General features: G+C 35.5%; 1 protein-coding gene across 1 annotated transcript; it reads left to right on the top strand.

Annotated features, from left to right (window-relative positions):
- The first annotated feature begins 2,834 nt into the window (after positions 1-2,834).
- LOC131053199 (pentatricopeptide repeat-containing protein At3g12770-like) lies at positions 2,835-5,731 on the top strand. Its single transcript, XM_057987818.2, has one exon. The coding sequence runs from the start codon at positions 3,054-3,056 to the stop codon at positions 5,067-5,069; it is 2,016 nt and encodes a 671-aa protein (XP_057843801.2). The 5' UTR covers positions 2,835-3,053; the 3' UTR covers positions 5,070-5,731.
- Positions 5,732-21,525: the final 15,794 nt, after the last annotated feature.

Below are 21,525 nucleotides of genomic sequence, written 5' to 3'. Positions count from 1 at the left end.
GTTCACCTCTCACTAACCATTTAAATGGCGCTCTAAGAGCAACTCGAGAGGGCAAGTCTGCCAAAGGTTTTAAGTACTTGAAATGAAGAAAGCATGAAAGAATGGTGTGGCTTTTTGGTCACCCAGTTAAGGGGAGAGCATATACCTTCCACTTTCGAGACAAAGCAAACAATCTTTTTTTAACCTTTAAGGCAATGATTCGCTAACTTCTATTTGGAGATGTTTCTCCAACAAGCATGATGTTCTTTTTAACCTTTCATAGCAAAGTGTGTATTTCCAAAACTTTTGTAAAACAAGTTTGGTCAACAAAATTAAAGTTGATAAACGGAAACTTTCCCTCTTTGCCTTGCACAAAATAAAGATGGGGTTCTTTTAATTTTGCAATGAATTGAAATTGATCCTTTTAGATACCAAAGGAAGGCGAAGTTCATCGTAACTTTGCTAAAAGTAAATTTGTTTGTTCTTTTTAGAGCCCCAAATGAAATGTTTTTCCTAACTTGTGGGAATGAAAGGTTTGTTTAGTTGTTCTTTTTACCATGCAATGAGGAAAAGACAAAGTTTTGTTTTAAACACCAAAAGGAAGTATGAAGTTTGTTTTAAACATCCAAATTAAAATATGAGGTTTATTTTAAGCTTTTGCAAAAAAAAGAGAGTTCTTTTTAACCAACTCTTTGAAAGAAAGGAAAAAAAACTTAAACTAACTCTTGTCTCTCCTGCACAAAAAGATTAGAACCTACATAAAATTAGTTAGCAAAAAAAATCAAATTTTAGTGTGGGCTTATACAAGCCTAAAATGATCTTCCTTCGGTTACAAATTTTGCCTTTCTGTTACATCAATGCGCTACAGAAATACACAGAAGCGTTGCAGAATGATCTCTATGCGCTAAACTAATTACTAGATGCACTAGTCTTTTTTCCTAATACGCTATAATTTTACAATTGACAGTCAGAATATTATGCGCTAACTAAAATGCCAAATATGCTAATGAAAGGGTCTTATGCGCTAAATAGTAAACTGGATGCACTAGCCAAAGGTTTCTATGTGCTAACAAAATGTTCCAATGCGCTAGCTCAGCTTTTCTGCATATCTGCAATGTTACTCCTGCATGAAAAATGATATGTTTTATGGGGTTATGCCCCACAGTGGGCGCTAGAAATGTGTGCGGGAAAAGTGGTGCAAGGAAACAAAAAAATCGGTTTTAAAAAGGTCCACACACCAATGGGACTTTTGGTGCAAGTTATGGAGCTATATTGAATAGCTCAACTCCCCAAGGGATGCTCCATTGTTCTCTATCTCACAGGATCCCTCAAGTCAATGTTTGTACTCTCAAATCACTGAGCAAAGTGACTTAGGAATGACAACTCCAAGAATGAGGGATGTTTGATTTATTTATCATGAATGCATTCCTAGATGTGTATGATATTGAAACTAGAATGATTTAAACTAACATGAATATGATGATAAGATAAAGATTAGTAAACTTATCCTAGCATGATATACTAGTCTAACATGGATATGCTATGATATTTAAAATTACTTCTAAAATGCTTATTAAAATGATTGTATCAAAGAGAAGCTAAACGCTTAGCAAAATGACTATAGATTGGATGCATGAAACTTGGATATCTCAAAATGAGAGAATGAGAGCTCTATTTATAGGAAAAATAGGGCAATGGATGGTCAAGATTGGATAATCTTAACAAGGGCCAGGATTGAAAGTTATCAATCCATATTTACAATTCTCACCAATGAAATGGTGGCAATTGTCAACAAGAGACTACTTGAGAGGAGATGTAAGAAGCATTCAATGCTTGAGAAGACATGATGGTTACCTTAGGAGGTAAGGGTTTAGGGTAAGTTAGGGTCATCCATTGGATAAAGCTTTTACTCGAAGGATAAACTCTTGTGCAAGGGTTAAAGGGATAATCAAGGTTAAAGCTATGAATGCTTGATGAAACACTTGGGTTAGATGAAGGTTGAGTTAGGCAGAAAGTCTCTAACCATGCCAAAAGGTTGAGTTAACCATTAATGGTTATGAAGACTTTGAAGGTTAACTTGTTGAAGACATAAAGCTTTTAATGGTTTTCAAAGACTTTGAGGGTTTGAGAAGTGACTTCCCTTTGCATAGGGATGTGACAATATTTAGGAGATGGATTTAGAAGTGATTAGAAGAATCTAGAAGGGGGTTTAGAGAGGCAAGTAGGAGATGTAGGATTTTGCAAGTGGATGGAGGGGAATTTTAATTAAAATAAATTACTTTATTTCAACAAAAATAGATGCAACTTGCTTAAATACAAGTGGAGGATTTAAATAAATAAATTAGATTTATTTACTTGAAATGATCAATTTAATTAAAAAGGGAGAAAGGGGAATTAATTAAATAAAGTGATTTTTTAAATTAAAGGTTATGAAAGGCTTAGGTGAACTTAATTAAATAAATTAAATAATTTATTTAATCAAATAGATGAATATAAAACATTTAATTAAATAGAAGAATGAGGTTAAAATGAATATTAAGTATTCACTTAGGAAAGTGGTCATTTTTATACATCTACAGATATGTCTAGATTACAATATAATAATAAATAGGAGATCCAATCCTGTTAAGGTGACGTAAGAAATTTCTGAAAACCACTGAATTATAAAGATATTGATGTGTAGATTACAATATAATAATAATGAATAGGATGATCTAACCCTGTTAAGGTGACATAAGAACTTGGTTTACCCCAATAATTTGTGTTGAAAGAAAGGACATTATGCATTGTTAGTGTGGGGTATAACCCTCGTTCTAAACAAATCTTGTTTTAGGTTTGTTTTTTCATCTTCCAAATCGTCTGTGTAAATTCTACTTAAGTTTTACAATTTCAGTGAGCGGCTCAGCTCCCAAATGATTACAAAACGATTCCTAGTAGCTTTCATTCATGGATGCTGTGCAAGATGACAATACTTCTAGCCCTGTTCGCAGCCTCGGGTTCGACACCATCCCCAAACACACAAACATTAAAGCAAGAGAAAGAGAAAGAGCAAGGCATGGACACAGAACAACATAATGCATTCTTTCTTTAAGCTGTTTCAAACATGCTCCAATATCAAACAGTTGCAGCAAATTCATGGACAGATTATTGCGACGGGACTCGCCGAAAATGAAATATTGGGTTCTAGGCTTATAAGCGCGTATGGAAAGCGGCAGAGTGTAGATTATGCACGCCTGGTTTTTGACAGAATTCCCAAAGAAAGCGTATTTTTATGGAATTCAATGATTACTGGGTATTCCAAGAATGGGTTTTGGGACAAAACCCTGGAGCTCTTTTGCCAAATGCAGAATGAACAAGAAGCAGACCATTTTACATTCCCCTGCGTTCTCAAAGCATGCGCTGCAATTTCTGCTCTGCAGAAAGGCAGGGAAGTTCATGTTCGTGCAATAACATGTGGATTGGAATCCGATCTGTTTACAGCGAATGCCCTTATTACCATGTATGCGAAATGCAGGCGTGTGGAAGATGCACGCAAAGTGTTTGACAAAATGTGTCCATCCGAAAGAGATACGGTGTCCTGGAACTCTATGGTTGGAGGTTATGTGCAGAATGGGAAGGGAATCAAGGCTTTGGAGTTATACATTCAAATGAAGACGAGGATCGAACCAGATGCAGTGACATTCATAAGCCTTCTTCCAATCTTTTCAGATGTCAATAAGGGTAAGGAGATTCATGCTTGCATACTCAGTAGTGGACTGCATTTGAATTTACAAGTGGGGAACGCCCTTGTAGCAATGTATGCTAAATGCGGCATTATTGAGTGCGCGCTCAAAATGTTTGACGGAATGCTTGAAAAAGATGTTGTATCATGGACTGCAATGATCACAGGATATGTCCAGAATGGACAGAGTGGGGAAGCCTTGAAGTTGTTCCACAAAATGCAGCTGGCAGGGGTCAAGCCAAATGCTGTTACTATCATAAGTGTTCTTCCAGCTTGCACCGCCCTAGTAGCTCTTCAACAAGGTAAGGAAGTACACAATTCAGTTGTAAGAAATGGGTTTGAATCGGATGTTTTCGTGGTCAGTACCCTGATAGACATGTATGCCAAATGTGGGAGTTTGAAGATTGCACTTCACTTATTTAACACAATGGCGCATAAAGATCCGGCCTTGTGGACTGCAATGATTTCTAGCTATAGTATAAATGGGTGTCCTGATGAGGCAATTAGGCTTTTCGATCGAATGCTTGCGTTAGGATATAAGCCGGACAGTGTCACCTTTGTCGCTGTTCTATCTGCTTGCAGTCGTGCAGGCATGGTAGTGAAAGGCCGGCGTTACTTTGATAGGATGAAACTAGATTATTGCATTGTACCTGGGTTGGAGCACTATGCATGCATTGTAGACCTTCTTGGTCGAGCAGGGCACTTGGACGAGGCATATGATTTCATTGGCAATATGCCGTTAAAACCAAATGATGATGTGTGGGGTGCCTTGCTTGGTGCCTGCAGAATTCATCAAAATATACAGTTGGGAGAGCTTGTAGCAGAACATCTCTATGACCTGAAACCCAAGAAGGCTGGCTATTATGTTCTGATGTCAAATATCTATGCTGCAGCTGGAAGGTGGGATGGTGTAGAAAAGGTAAGAGCAATAATGAAAGACAAGAGGGCGACAAAGATGCCAGGATATGCCTGGATTGAGATCAAGAAAAAGGTTCATGCATTCCTTGTAGAGGACAGAGCACATGCACAATCAGCAGAAATTTATAAAACATTAGAGGATTTGGCCGGGAAAATGAAAGAGGCAGGATATGTGCCCAATACAAACTTTGTGTTGCAAGATGTGGAGGAGGAAGAAAAGGAGCATATCCTATGTAGTCATAGTGAGAAGCTGGCTCTTGCTTTTGGGCTTATGAATATTAAATGCCCTGGTACATCTATCCGAATCATAAAGAATCTTCGCATTTGTGGCGATTGCCACCATGCCATGAAGTTTATCTCCAGAATTGTTGAACGAGAAATAATTATTAGAGACTTGAGTCGCTTTCATCATTTCAAGAATGGGGAATGTTCTTGTGGAAATTACTGGTGATATTAATGGAAAGGATTCAACAAATGGGAGGACTGTTAAGTAATACCGTATGGTGATTTCCACAGTCACCACTTTCAGCTCCAAATCTTTGAGCAGAAGTTCATTGTGAAAGATTTTATTGGCATCCATCGTTTTGAGAAGAGAATGGCCTATGTTCTTATGGAGCTTGGGCAATGCTCACTTGAAGGAGACCAAAACCAAAAGGATGAACGACAACTATAAGCAATATGGTGATTTTCAAAACAAAACCATTTTTTAATTTGTTGAGTAAAAACTATTATAGATTCAACTGACTTCCACCATTTCAAGAATGGGCAAACAATCTTATGGAGATTGGACTATGTTCTTGCCAAAACGTTATGGAGGTATTACTTGAAGGAGATCAACTATCACAAAGGGCTTATTGACAAACATTATCATCCACTCAAAATAAATGGATTAATTTTAAGTTACAGAACCAGGTGATCCACGTGACCAAGAGCACAACCAAATACATATCACAAGAACCACCAGTTTGTGGTTCTCTTCAATGACTTGCTTTTAACACTGAAGTTTTAATCTCAGATGCTTTTATAGTTAAATTCTTTTTAAGAAAGTGCTTCTAACTTCTTTGACAAGTTGTGTATCATTCTCTTGTCAATACATCGACTAGAATTTGCATTCTATTTTGTTATGGTAAACAAAATAGACCATTCGATGGACTCTCTTTGAGCAAATGCATTTCCTATTACTCTACTCTACAAAGATTTTGAAATCAATACGAACGTAAGAGTTTATGCTGTTGTGGAATCTTACTTGATTGAATTTCTGGTATGTTTGATGAGTAGGTCTTTCTTTGAATTTTATGTATGAAATTTTTTCTAAAGGGTTTTCAAAGCATAGGCATTTTTCATAAAGAAATAAATCAACTTGTCTGTAGCAAAGCTTGAAGCTAAGAGATAATATGGTATGTTTGTCTACTACTACTACCAAGGGACTTATAAAGTTTTATTATAAAAAAAATTACAAATCATTGTATATTTTGATCTTAAGAAATTATAAAATGTACAACTTTTTGACTAAAATGTAAAATTTTGGTGAAAAAAAAAATATATAATGTAACTTGGATCACCGCCATTTCAGACCGTGTGTTGTATCGTAAACAAGAATTGGATTTTTAAAATTTTTATTTTATGTACAAAAATTATAAGTATTATTTTTTCTTTGGTAAACTCGGATTTCTAAGCTTGGCCTAAGCCCAAAAAAACCACTTACAAGGGGATATATTCTCATTGGGTTTATTATTGATACCACTATTAGGGGCCTCAATCTTGAAGGCATTATTCCCACATTCAAACCCATGAACTCAACAATCCAACAAACACACAACCTACAAGCATTACTACTCAGTGAAGCCACACATTTCATTACTATTGCAATAAAGTGTATTGTTTAATAAACAAGTAAAGTGTATCCAATAATATGTGATAAGTGCATGGGCTAGGATGATCATTGAAATCCATTGTTGAGGAGGGAAGTCTCAAATGATCCCAAATACAAAAATGATAAGCAATATTATCATAGAAAAAGAGTGGGTAGGGAAAGATTCCCACACTCAAAGGAGGTAGCCTTAGATCCAAGGTATAATTATTTAGGCACAACATTATATAGGGGAAGGTGTGATGCCTAAATGATAGGGTGATATACCAATAGAAACTCATTTGAAATGGGAAAGGTATGCTGCACCTTCAACCCCTAATTTGAGGATACAAAAATTAAAGCACAAAGAACATGGGAAAAGCATGATACCCCAAATGTAAAAATATGACAATGCAAGCTAAAATACTATAGAGAAGGCATAACACCCCTAATGTAAAGGTATAAAAATATAATGTCAAATTTGGAATAAGGTATGTGTTGTAAATTAAGTAATGCATGGGATAGATTATGTAATAAAAAACAAATTAACGTGTTAATGTTATTTATTAGATGCAAGGTTTTAGTTAGTTATTAGTTATATGTAGTTGGTAGTTAGTGGTTTGAGTAGTTGGAAAAAATAAAGGCTTTATAAAGTCATGTAATATAGTACATTGGTGTTGAAGATAAATGACTTAAAATTTGTGTGATGAGCCTTGTGATTTTTTTTGCCGTACATATGTTGTCATTGATGTCAAGAAAGATCAAGGAATATGTCCAAGGATGAGTGATGTGAAGAGAACATGAAGATGGTGTTGGATAGATTTGATAGATACCTTTATTTGGTATCATTATTGAAAGCTCTCTTTGTCTTCTCAATATTATCATCTAGACCCAACTTCTTCTGGAACGCCCATTTACAACTAATAGGTTTTTGTTCCTCAAGAAACGGTACCAGATCCCATGTAGCATTCTTCTTCAATGCAACTATTTCTTTGTTCATGGCTTCCATCCAAGAATCTACATCATGTATACCCATTGCCTCTTTAATAGTCCTAGGCTCATCAACATTAGCAATTAAAGCAAAAATACAACTAGAATCTAACAATGAATAACCAAACATTTATGGTGAATAACCATATCTTTTAGGTTGTTGCCTCACATGCGTAGACCTCCTCAAAAATTGAGGTTGAGGATCTTGTTCCTCTTCAAAATTCTCTAAACTTCTAGAGCACTTAATTTTCCTACTAACCCGATTTTCACACAAACCACCATTGTTCTCTATCCTTGAGCACTTAATTTTCCTACTAGGGCAAGTGCAAGGTAATGAGTCACAAATTCGCGGAAGTTCGCGCATTGGAAAATGCGCTCTTATAAACGGGGGCCCGTTTTCAAAAAACGGGGCCCCGTTTGTGCTTCGGGCTCCTAAGCTGAAAGGTAACGGGGGTCTGAAGCAAAAAAAAGCGGGCCCTCGTTTTGTTCTAAAACGGGGGCCCGCTTTTAAACAAAACGGGGGCCCGTTTTTTAGAAACGGGCCCCCATTTTTAAAAACGGGCCCCCGCTTTTAAACAAAACGGGGGCCCGTTTTTTAGAAACAGGCCCCCGTTTTTGAAAACGGGCCCCCGTTTCTTAAAAACGGGCCCCCGTTTGTTTAAAAGCGGGCCCCCGTTTCTAAATGGCATTTTTCCTTTTTTTTCCACAAGCCGCCCTTGTTTGAAAACGGGTGCCCGTTTTGTGGAAGTTGATTCCACAACCCGCCACTTGGCTCGGGATTAGGCCCGGGATAGGCCTAGGATGGCCACACCTGAGACATGGACCTGCAAATTCAAATCTCCATGAATGAAAGCACAAATATGAAGTTCAGAAATAGTTTACGCGCCTCTAATCAGAGAATTTTTATACGAAATTAAAACCCATTTCAGATTATACTTTCTAGATTCTAAATATGTAAATTTATTTAAAAATTGATTATTTTAACTATTTTTCATTTAATTTATACTAAATCGGGTCAATAAATTTGAAATATTAACTAATTTTGTTAATTTAATAACTTTTTTATTTTAAAAAATTTTGGAAAAAAAATTATATGTCGTCAATCTACACAAAATTCTTTTGTATTTTAAAAAAAAAAAATCAAAAAATGTTAAGTTTACATCAAATTATGTGGGTCGTACATTTCAAATTTTTAAAACGATAATTATGGCCATTAAAAAATTAATTTAAAAAAAAAATTAGAAAAAAAAATACAGAAAAATATGCTCATCAATCTTCAATGTGTTACAAAACATTTCCCAAAACGGTTTGAGAAAATAATTAAAACATAGTTTTCAGAACTCTATTTAAAAATTTATTTTTTATTATGTGGGTATTAAAATAAATTATATATTTGGAAAGTACACTCAAAGAGCTATCTTTTATATTACTGACTTTTTCCAAGATTCAATCTCTAAGTGTTTCAAAATTTAAGCTCAAATGAGACAAAATCTGAAAATTAGGGAAAACACTTCCACTTTTTGGCCAAAAAGTGGACTCATCTTCTTGCACTGACCCACTAACCCGATTTTCACACAAGGATTTAAATTTCTTAAATCGATTGAAAAATTCAGATTTACTTCTGAAGAAATAAACAAATGTCCTTCTAGAGTAGTCTTCTATGAATGAAACCAAGTACACAGATCTATTTAAATAAGGCATATTAACTGGACCAAACACATTAGAATGAACATCAAGTTGAAAAACCCAAATTACTTATGAGAATCAGAATAAATGAAACACGGTGTTGCTTTCCATATATACAATGTTTGCAAAAGTCAAACTCAAGATTAGAATCATCAAGGCCTTCAACAAAGCTCTTATTTTTCAAGGCTCACAAGACCTTTTTACCTATGTGGCCAAGTCTTTGGTGCCACAACATTGTCTTCTTAGTTGGGAGCTTCATCTCCAAAGCATTAGCACCCTTAGGTACCCAAAAAGCATGACCATTAGATGTTGATACAACAATATTCTTCTCTTCTTGATCTTACAATGAGGATGAAGATTTTGAAGCCCGTTTCTTGGAATTCATAGAAGCACTATTGCAGTAAACCATGCATGCATCTAGCTTATACAGAGTGCGTAGTTGAACACCCTTAGCAAGCACTACATAACCTCTAGTCATCTTGCATCCACCTTGCAAGAAAACAATTTGCATTCCCACATTGTTCATCTTGCTAACATAAAGAAGGTTTTGTGTCAAACCAAGAATGTGCAATACATCACCAATCCCCTTCACGTTACCATCGAGGAATCAAATCTTGACTCTTCCATGGCCATCAATCTTCAGGTGAGAATCATCACCCAAGTACACCTTCCCACCATCATAATCTTTATACTTTGAGAACCAACCCTTGTGAGAGGTCATGTGGAAGGAAGCACCTAATCTAATCAACCATACATCTTCTGATGCATGGATTACCAAAGCAATGAAAAAAACATCTGCATCAACTCGAGAGGATCAGTTGGAATCAAAATTAGAGGCTTTCCTATTTTCCTTTTTCTTCTCCTCTTTACAAGCTTTCTATAAATGACCGGATGTGTCGCAGTTCCAACATTTAGCCTTGGACTTTTTACTAGGGAATTTGGATCTCCTTGGAGACTTTGACTTGCCTTTATTGTCCTTCTTCTTGCCTTTCTCTATTGATATTCCACAAAGGGCCTCATTAGCCATCTTAGAAGACTTCCTCTGCATTTCTTCAAACAACAACAAATAAACCACATCTTCCATCTTGAAAGTGGTTGTTGTGCTTCCAATAACCATTACAAGGAGATCCCATTAATCGGACAAAGAACACAATAGGAGCATACATCTTTCTTTATCATCAATTTTTACACCAATAGAGCTTAGTTGTGCAACTAAAATATTAAAAACATTCATATGATCTAAACAGATCCTCCTTCCTCCAGTCTCGAAGAATACAACTTTTTCCTCAAAAAGAGCTTATTTACCAAGGATTTCCCTTGATAAATATCACCAAGCTTTTTCCAAAGTGTAGCTATAGTCTTCCCCTCATGAACATTAAGGAGCACAAAGTTAGCTAGACAAAGTCTTATCAAACCCTTGCTTTCTGATCCAATGTATCCCAAGCATCTTACCCTGTTGTTTGAGGCTTAGTCCCACAAGTCTCTATCAACAACCATGTCTTCCATTTAGGGTTTCCAAAGCCCAAAATTGCCACCATTGAATTTCTCCATCTCTATCCTTCTAGATGGGCTTGCCATCTTAGATCTATAACTAGGCTAAGAAACTTCTACCTACAAAAGCTCCTACTAAAAAAGGATTTGCAAAAAAAACCAGGCTACAACCCACTAATGATAACAAAGTTTTTGATTAAGTAAAAACAAGTTTTAAAGGGACCATAAACCCTCTACAAGATAGGTTTTAGAAGGACCTGCAACCCAAACCGAAGGATAAACTTGAAAGACCACTCAAAGAAACAAAACACAAAAGAGATTTGGCCCAGCCAATCAAAAGAAGGGGAACAACATTAACCCCCACCAAAAGCCAACAGGCTACAAAAAACCAGCAACCCTAACCCAACCAGGAAGGATCAAGAATTTGACCTACCCTTATGGGATCGAAGGGTCATATCAAAAGAGGATTGGGACAATTTAGATTTTTTACTTTTAACAGTAATCCATCCTCCTCAACCCTAGCAGCAGCCTTTTGCCAAGAGGATGGGTCTAGAATAGAGAACCTCCCATCATCAGGAGGAACAAAGCCAACATCTAGAGAGGCAGAGACAACAGAAGATCCAACAACAATCTGAGATGCAGGAGGGTCATCCATCGAAGAAGAAGATCCATCATTTTTCAAACGATCACTCGGGATGCCACCGCAAGCATCCACACATTCCTGAGGCAAGGCAACATCAGAAACAAGAGGCGTACCCTCAGTCTGAGGAACCTGTGCCACCACCTAGGAGAAGCTTTTCTTTTTAACAAAATAGTGTTCAGAGGATGCACCTTTCCACCAAGAAGCAGATCTTTTTTTCTTTTTATCTGTTTCACACCCTGCAACAACATGTCCAGTCTGGAAGCACTTTCGACATCTAAAGGGGATACCTTTAAAGTTGAGTGGTTGGGCCCAAGATCCCAAGGAAGATTCAATCTCTAACTCAGCTGGAAGCCCTTTAGAGACATCAATGTTAACCAAAATACGAGGATAAGTAGAATGATAAATTTGGTAAGATTTCTTATCAATCATTAAGAATTCGCCTAAAGCCTCCCCCACTTCCTCTAGCAGAGAATCCATCCAAAGATGAAGGGGAAGGTTGGGGAGCCTAACCCAAATAGGAATCTCATTAAATGAATCAATAGATGGATTAAAGCTTGAGAACCAGGGTTTAACCATCAAAACATATTTGTCCTCCCAGCTGAAAGGATTAATCCCTAAGATTTTCGATCTGTCCTCTGCATATTCAAATTTAGCAATGAAAAAACCCTTGGCTGAGGGAAAAATGTTAACTGAACCTTTTATGATCGGTTCCCAGCTTTGGGAAATCCAAGTGTGCAACTGAGGAAGGCTTGGCCAAAAACCCCGAAACCTATAGATCAAACCATGAGCTTCAAACACAGAGGAAGTGTGGATGATCTCCATGTCAGTATCAGCAAACACCTTGAAAACCAGAGGTTTGCAAACAGAAACAGCCACAGGTCCCAAGCCACGGATACCCTGATCAGCAGCAGAGGGTGTTGGAAGCACCGTATCACCATCCGAAACCCCCGCAGAGCTCCCATACACAGCACCCGGCTCACCGGCCGCACTAGGGGAAATGGGGGACTGGACGACATCACCAGCTGATCTAAGGGTAGACGGCTTCACAGTAGTGGACATCCTTAGGATAGCGGCGATGACAACAACAGTCGCAGATAGCCTTAGGGCAGCAGACGACATCGCGAGCAGAATTCCTAATGATAACAAAGTTGGCCAAGCTCTTCAATGCCAATTAAAAGGAAAGCAAATGAGCAAAAACAACCTTCTCAAAAGCATCCTTATTCAATGAATTTGCTACACATAAATGGAAACTCCTTTTTGGATAACTCTTGCACAAATAATATTAAATGCAAATATTATTTATTGCTCAAATGCAAGGTGTTCAAGAAAATCAAGTCTTTTGCCAAAATAAAATTTTGTATTTTGCTCCAGGTTTATTCACGTGGAAGATATGATCCCATCGAATGTTTTTCCAAATTAGTGCTAAATAATAGGAAGCAATTGCCACATGTCGCTTGGAGGGAACTTTGAGGAGCTCCAAAGAATTTTTCTTCTTCATAGTTCCCTTCTTGTGACAAGTATCACAATTTCCCTCTCTCCTCAATGCTTGTTGATCACACTTTGAATATATATATTATAAGAGTAAATCATTAAAATCAGCAACATAAGACCATTAAAACTAATTAAATTAAATCCACTTTTGAAACTTTTAAGATCATTGAAACACCTTAATCCCAACATCAAGCATACCTGCACTGTCTGGCATTTAAGTTCCAATTGAACATAAACATATACCTGCCAAAATTGTGGTTACCATTTGCTTCGATCTACAAGAAGTTTGTCTATTTCTGCAATCAAATATGATATATACAATAAAATAAAAAACAACATTATATTTAAATGGATTTAGAGGGAAAGCATTTTTGAAAAGCATTAGGGAGGGTTTGAAAAGTGACCACCGTAAAAGCATTAGGGAGCATTTTTTTGTCGCATATGTGACTCGAAGAGTGTATTGTGAGGGACCGAGAAAATTACGGAGATAAATTTGACGAATGCGCTTTAGTTTCTAGAATATCAATCAAGACTATCAAATGCGTGAGTAGTGTAGTAAGGAAAATTATTTAGTTTAAAATATAAATAAAAATGAAGAAACACAAATATAGGTGACATATTGTTATCCGTTTAATAAAAAAACTAACCTCTAGATCTTGAAGCAATATATTACCAATATAATCAATTCAAATATAGTTATTCTTAATCCTTTATAAGACATCACATAATTGACAATTTTGGATATATTTTGGAGGATGGTATGGATGAGGAGGCCTTTGGAGTCATTGAGGATGATGGAGGGTTGTTGCTAGACCTCCTTCGTGAGGCCAACATTTCTCTTCCTTTAGCCGTATTGCTAGGTTGAGTATGTTATCTCTCTCTATTCTTAGGACGACATGTGTAATGGGTCCCTTCTTGCGACATGGCCCCCCTTCCTTTTTCTACCAATTAGACTGTTATTGAATATTTCCCTCATGTCCCTCCTCCTCTCCTAAGTGTGTTGCAAGAGTAGAAAAATTGGGGAGGTCACTCTTTAGTGGTCTCACATTCTCATTTTGATGCACCTCTTACATGACCCTATTCTTTATATTCTTGATGGGTGGGTGGGTAGAGCATCTACAATGATGAATGTTGGCTTGCAATTGGATTAGTCTAGGTGATGTCTTTGAGAAACACATTCCTTCTATTCTCATTCCAATAATTGATGGGCACACCAAAGTTCTGTATTGAGGTCCTTGGTTTCTTGGTAATGCATTGCTTCATTTTAAAAGATTGTCTACTAGTTTTACACTATCAAGATTAATAATGTTCCTATCTAGGTTCATCTCTCAAAGCTCCTTCTAGAGCTTTGGGATGAGAGTATTATTCATGGTATTATTGTGCAATCTATCAATTTATTACCATTGAATATGTCACAAAATATATAATAAGGTTTAGTTTTGTTAGACTTTATGTTTCTGATAAAATTTGTTCAAAATTGCCTATTAGTATTGTAGTGTCACAAATTGCACCTTGTGTCAATTTCACACTTGTGCGTTATGCCTAGTGCATTTATAACTAAACCAATGATCCAGATTTCATGTTTTTTACTTCATAAATGATAATAATGAACTGTTAGTAGATTTTAGTTTGATTTTGGAAGATATTAGTTAGACGAGATCATGATGTGTAGAAATTTGCACAATGTGTTGACGTCTTGACAAATTCTATTAGAAATTAGGATCTTAGGAGACTAATCATTATAAACAATATATGCAAAAATCTCATGGCCACCTCAAGAGGCCACACAAGTGGGTAAGGGCTAGTAGGTGTAGAAGAAAAGTCCCAAGTAGAGAGTGATCACTTTAGGTGAGGAACTGGAGCAAGCACAATGGCAAGTTGGAGGAGAACATGGTCCTCTTTGGTTAAGCACCCACATGGTAACCAACCCTCAACACTTTCCCACAACCAACCCACCACCTGCAGCACCAATTTAACACCAAAAAGAATATCATCTTCCTCAAAACTAAATTCAACCTGCATACACCCAAAAACCTAGCCTACCTTGAAGAAAATCCACCTCAAAAGGAATCTCCAAAGAGAGGGAATGTGATAGTGCAAAGGCACATTCTAGGAAGAGAGAGCCCAGATTTCCCCATACACTGTCCTTTAAGAACCAATCAAAGGAGCCCACCAGAGAACAAAAACCTTCATCACAGAAGACATTTACATGTCATGGAGAACCCTACAATAAATCCCACGCTAAGAGTAAACAAATCTATAAGAGCAAGAGTACATACTAGGGCCCATAAAAGCACCAAGAAGATCCTAAATAGGGGGGTGTCATGACCAAAAAGGGGAACAATCCCCACTCCAAGAAAATGTTGCAAGAACCTCCACCATGATGCAAAGAAGAGAGAAAATGACACCACTCTCAACATCCACCCCACATCAACAACAAGGGGCCCAAACCACGTAGCATGAGAAGAGGTTGGTAGCCCATACCAAGGAGCGGGGGAACAAAAAATGAGAGGCAAAGAAGCAAAGCCTTCCCAAGAACGAAGACACAACCAACAACCACTGAAGGAACAAACTCCAACATGAAAGGCACAACAACAACCATCAACAAATTTTTATATAATTAATTTAATCATATTAATATATATTTATTAGTCTTTATTAGAAAAATTTTATAGTTCCTTTTTCCCTTTAAATTTTATTGTTGTTTTATTATAGTCTTTTATGACATTATTTTTGTATTATCTCTTGTCATTTTTTGGTTATTTTTCTATTTAATGAGCGTGTGCTAGAAGTTGAGTCCACTTTTTGGCCAAAAAGTGGAAGTGCTTTCCTTGTTTTTCAAAATTTATCCTAATTGACCTAAAAATTTGAAGCACTTAAAGAATGAATCTTGGAAAAAGTAGGAAATGTAGTTCTCAAAGTCTAGTTTCTAAATATCTAATTTATTTGAATACTCAAATGATACAAATTAAGTTTCGATAAGCTTTTCTAAAAAGCATTGTTTAAAGTTCACTTTTTTAGGACCATACCATGTCAGTGTATGATGAGGGTAATTTTGACCTAAATGAAACTATTTCTGAATCCTTTTGGGAAAATATTTGTAACACACTCACCTTTGATAGGGTTTCTAAGGGTTGCTAAAATTGTATGCACCACATAATACTATAACTATATCAAGGGTTGTACCACATGGATGCCAATATAAAAGAATGGTGGTACGCACAATCCAATATATCATGTACAATATCAACAATGGATCAAAATAATGATGACAAAATAAAAATTCGCTAGGCATTACATCCTCCACCCTGAGGATAGGCTTACTCCTAGAAGCATGCCGAAAAGATGGGGATAAAGATCTCAATAGCATCGCATCCTCCCAATTAGCTTAATTCTCATCATTAAGGTCCATTGGACCCTTAGCCACTCTATGTCTTGACCCCTAAGTTTCAACTTCTTATGATTAAGTCCAACAAGGAATTATTGATGAGAGAATTCCTTTTACCTTTCATGTTTTCTTGTTTCCTTAGCTTAGAAAATGTGTCAGTAAGGTATAGATCAGTATTGGATTACATTTTTGAGTCCCTATATTTTATTTTTTGTCATTATTTTTCATCATTACCTTCAATGTATGGTAAAGTGTGCTAATTATTTTATGACATATCCTCATTAAAAAATATAATCAATGGTAAAAAAAGGAGGAGAGGAAGACGTAGCATTAAAATAAGCATTTTTCATAAATACTTTCTCAAGTATTAGGGCTTCATGTTCTACATCATCATCATGTCATTAATATCACATGCTCTAACATTTTATGAATGATATAAAAATATATCGATGTATATTACTAATCTACACCAATAGATTACCAATATTATTAATCCCTTCCAATTTAATTGAAATTTTATTGTCAATGAGGTATTGAACCTTTTATTTATAACCTATGAAAATTTCTAAGGTAAAATAATCTTAAATAAAATGTTAATTACAAAATGCTTGATCATTATACAATCTAAGAAGTTGTTTTCTAATATCTAATGTATGAACATGGGGTAGTGTAGGTAAATAAGTGATTTATTAACTTTGAAGTGCATCATACATAGACTCTTAAATCTTAATATAATTATGAAAACTAATGATTCAAAGTAGAAGTAATAGCAAATTAATTCATATTCTCATTCATATCATTACACTTCAAAATATTTTTTGGCTTTTGTTATTACAAAGGTAGTAATTATTTATACATTAAGATCCATATATGGATATGTGTAGGATCATGGTGGGCCAAACAAGACCTTAAGTGAAAATGAAAATTAGAAAAACAAAGTTAGGAAACTTGACATAAAAATTTGAATAAGTTACCAACATTATTTCAAAAATGTGTAAGAATAGAACCTGTAGAAAATTGAATGTAGTTTCTAAGCTACTAATTGTTTTCTGAAAAAAATAAATTCTATTTCATGAAAATTTAAAATTTCAATGCAGTAGTACTAAAATTTCAAGAAAAAGATAAGAATAAGTTGTCTGTCTGACCACCCTAACCACAATCAAATCAAAATATTTTTTTATAAGATTTTAGATATAAGTAGAAGACTCATGTCTAGATGTGACACATATTTTTTGGTTTTTTTTTGAAATAAATATTTAATTATGATTTTTTTACTACATATTTTTAAAATATAAAAAACTCATATGTTTGACCACCTTAACTTGGTCAAAACTTTATGAAATTCAATTTTTCTTTTTATTCTAATCCTATAGTATATGAAGCATAGAATGTGACACATGTTTTGGATTCAAAAAATGTGATACCCTTTGAAAGTTATAGATATTTTTCAATCAGCCTATCAATCAGGACTTTATTAGGATATAGCCATTTTTTGGCCCCTCATGATCTAGCACATACACATATATGTTGGCAACAATGCATCAAATTTAGGGGAGGGGGGGTGAATTAGTTTTCACCAAAATTTCTTGCAACTTAAACCATAATTCAAATCTGATAATGAACAGTTAAATAATTAAACAACACCACATCAATACACACATAACACCAAGCTTTTTCATGTGGAAAACTCAATGAAGGGAAAAAAACATGGTGGGAACTTACCCACAATGAGATAATACCCTATTAGGAGTAAGTGAAATATTACAATGGGGAATGCACATGCATTTAGGAACACTGCCTAGAGCTCACTACCCAAATTACAAAACCCGAAAGGAATACAACCCTTAGGGAAGGGTCACTACCTTACATGAAGTCACACTAATTAAATAATTTGGATTACATCTGGAGAATCATGAACTGATGGAATAGCATCTCAACATGCCTGAGTACAGTTTCGATTAATCTCACTGTCTGATTTTCTCTACAACACACCTTTTCACACTTCCTAAGGATCAAACACTTGTTCGCACACTTAATCAACCACACACATTCACATTTACTTGCAAATACGTCACATATACCTCTCATAAATGATTACAATGCTTATTTATACAAGTCATCAACCTATCTTTCAAGGTCGGCTCATCACACGCTACATATTACAAAATTTTAATCCCACATGCTACAATTATACATGTGGACTAAAACAATGTTGTCTAAGACATAGTATGGACCTAAACAACCACCACAAATATGAAACACCTCCAAGAATTATGCCTCAATCATCCGCACCATGCTACATCACCAAAAACATAGCATAACAAGAAGAACATCACCGGACCAATAAAATCTTCAATAACATGCATGATAATCAATATGAACCACCAATACTCATGGAAAATGATCTAGAAACATCCATAAGCAAACACGAATTGCACCACAATAATCGCAACATCTCACATTACTAGAATCATCATCATCATTATACCGGATCTCAAGAACATCAACATAACTAACTGTCAAACTGAAAGATTTTCTTCTGGACCTCCAAATCATGAACCACTCGAATTGAGGACACACATCAATGTCCAAAACACATCCCACACATTCACAACCAAAGATATTACAATTTTGGAGAACACCAAATGAATTTAAACCAAAGCTGCCAATACAAAACAACCAAATAACCAATCATAATACCAGATCACACAAATTGATCAAATCATCATGCGGAGCTCTGAAACTACAACTAAATCAAATAGAGACAAGTATCTCACAACCATTAAACCACATCATCTCATCTGTAACATACAAGCTCAACCAACTCAACCAATCTGACTACAACACTAAAATAAATATTGACCTCACATATGTTGACATCAATGACAATATAGATTAGTCAATATCCAACAATCTCCCCTTTTGGCATTGATGGAAACATGTGAATGTGAAAAATAATCAATACAAAGAAAGAAATCAATCTCAGAAAGTTCAACTCCCCCGTAGACCAATATCACAACATCCTCTGCTGAATACCCTAGATAGCTTCAAGATTTTTCACATGCTCTTCTCCCCCTTTGACATCAATGACAAAGGTACATAAATCAAGATTCTCTCTCCCTTTGATTTAGCAAACAGATCTGGACACCACAACACTGACTACTCCTTCTGAGTACCATCCACCACTCATCAATCCAGATCACAAGATATCTCTGTGAAGCTCACCGGATTGATGCAACTCCATGCATCTTAGTTCTCATAAAAAGGGGCCATCACCCCTAACTTCTCTTGGAGATACGGAAAAGTATCTTTAGGCAAAGGCTTTGTGAAAATATCTACAATCTTTTCCTTTGTAGATACATACTCCAATCTGACTTCTTCCTCATTAACCTTCTCCATTAAGAAATGATACTTGACAGATATATGCTTTGTCTTAGAATGCAGTACTAGATTTTTAGAGATATTAATATAACTTGAATTGTAATAATATATAGCAATAGGCTCATCATAAATAATTCCCATATCTTTTTTCATTTTATTCATCCAAATTACCTGAGTACAATTGTTGGCAACAACAATGTATTCAGTTTTTACAATAGATAATGAGATAGCATTCTACTTCTTACTTGTCCACGATACCAACTTCTTTCCCAAAAAGAATGCACCACCTATAGTACTCTTTCGGTCATCCACATCACCTACCCAATCAACATCTGTAAAATCTCTCAAAGTAAAGTCGTCATTCTTAGGATACCACAAACCAAGACCAATTGTCCCTTTCAAATATTTGAATATCCTTTTAATAGCAATAACATGAGATTCCTTAGGATCATCTTGAAATATAGCAACAAGGCCTACAACATTCATAATATTAGGTCTAGACTGTGTCAAATACAACAAACCACCAATCATAGATCTATATCTGGTTTGATTAGCTTTCAGAGATTCATCTTCTTTTGTTAGCTTACATCCAGTCACCATAGGTGTACCAACAGGTTTAGAATCATCAAAGACAAATTTCTTCAACAATTCCTTCACATATTTAGATTGAGATATGAAAATACCTTTTTCCAACAAAGTAATTTGAAATCCTAGAAAGATTTTCATTTCACCAATCATAGACATCTCAAACTCATTCTACATATCCTTAGCAAATTTATTACACAAGAAGTCATTTCCTTCAAAAATAATATCATCAAAAAAGACTTCAACAATCAAAATGTTATTCTGACCAATGTTGAGATACAAATTATTGTCCGCAAAACCTTTGTTGAATTTAAGCTTCATCAAATACTTATCTAATCTTGTATACCAGGCTTTAGGGACTTGTTTCAGTCCATACAATGCTTTCATCAACATGCAAACCATGTCCGTTTCATTTGTCAACTGAAATCCATCTGGTTGCTCAATGTAGACTTCTTCTTCCAAATTGCCATTAAGAAAAGCTGATTTAACATCCATCTAATAAATTTTGAAATCTTTGTGAGTAGAATATGCAAGAAATAATCTGTTAGCTTCAATTCTAGCCACCAAAGCAAAAGAATGCTCATAATCAATTCCTTCTTCTTGAGAATATCCCTTACACACAAGTCTAGCTTTGTTTCTGACAACATCACCCTATTCATTCATCTTATTCCAAAAAATCCATTTAGTATCAATCACATTTCTATCCTTGGGTCTAGGACCAAGTTCCCATGTATTGTTCTTGTCTTGATCCGATTACGTTCTTCTTCCATAGATTTAACCCAATTCTTATCTTTATAGTCTTCATCAATATTTTTAGGCTCAATCTTAGAAATTAGACAAATTTCTTCAGCAAGTCTTTTCCTAGTCATCACACCTCTATTCTTATCACCAATAATCTGATTCTCCGAATGATTCAATCTCACATACCTGGGAGTCTTAGGATTTCCTTTATTTTTAGGCTCTTGAACTTTCTCATCTACATTTGCATTTGTAACTTCTCCTTGATTCTCTATATTTTTTGGATCAACCTCAACTTTATTCTGCACTTGCTTTCCTTTATCTATACTAACTTCTTCAACATCTGAGTCATATCCACAAGATCTAATTTGTCTCACATTACCTTTGTCAACCTTTACATTAGCACATTCAACCATCTTTCTTAATATTTTATTATAACACATGTAGGCTTTACTTCTAGTTGAATAACCAAGAAAAATTCCTTCATCACATCTAGCATCAAACTTTCCAAGATCTTCATCTCTTTTAATGTAAAATTTACTTCCAAAAATTCTGAAATATCTAATAGTAGGAGCATGACCAAACCATAACTTGTAAGGAGTCTTACCAGTATCACCTTTGATATTTACCTGGTTAAGAGTGTATACTACAGTACTCATAGCTTC

Source organism: Cryptomeria japonica, unplaced genomic scaffold (genome assembly GCF_030272615.1).
Source record: "Cryptomeria japonica unplaced genomic scaffold, Sugi_1.0 HiC_scaffold_1258, whole genome shotgun sequence".
Lineage (NCBI taxonomy): Eukaryota > Viridiplantae > Streptophyta > Pinopsida > Cupressales > Cupressaceae > Cryptomeria > Cryptomeria japonica.
The sequence above is the reverse complement of the archived record's forward strand: the minus strand, read 5'-3'. Positions and strand labels throughout refer to the sequence as shown.

What these genes read in the sequence shown, in the direction of transcription:
- LOC131053199 (XM_057987818.2), top strand. Translation starts at nt 3,054, where the DNA reads ATGCATTCTTTCTTTAAGCTGTTTCAAACATGCTCCAATATCAAACAG.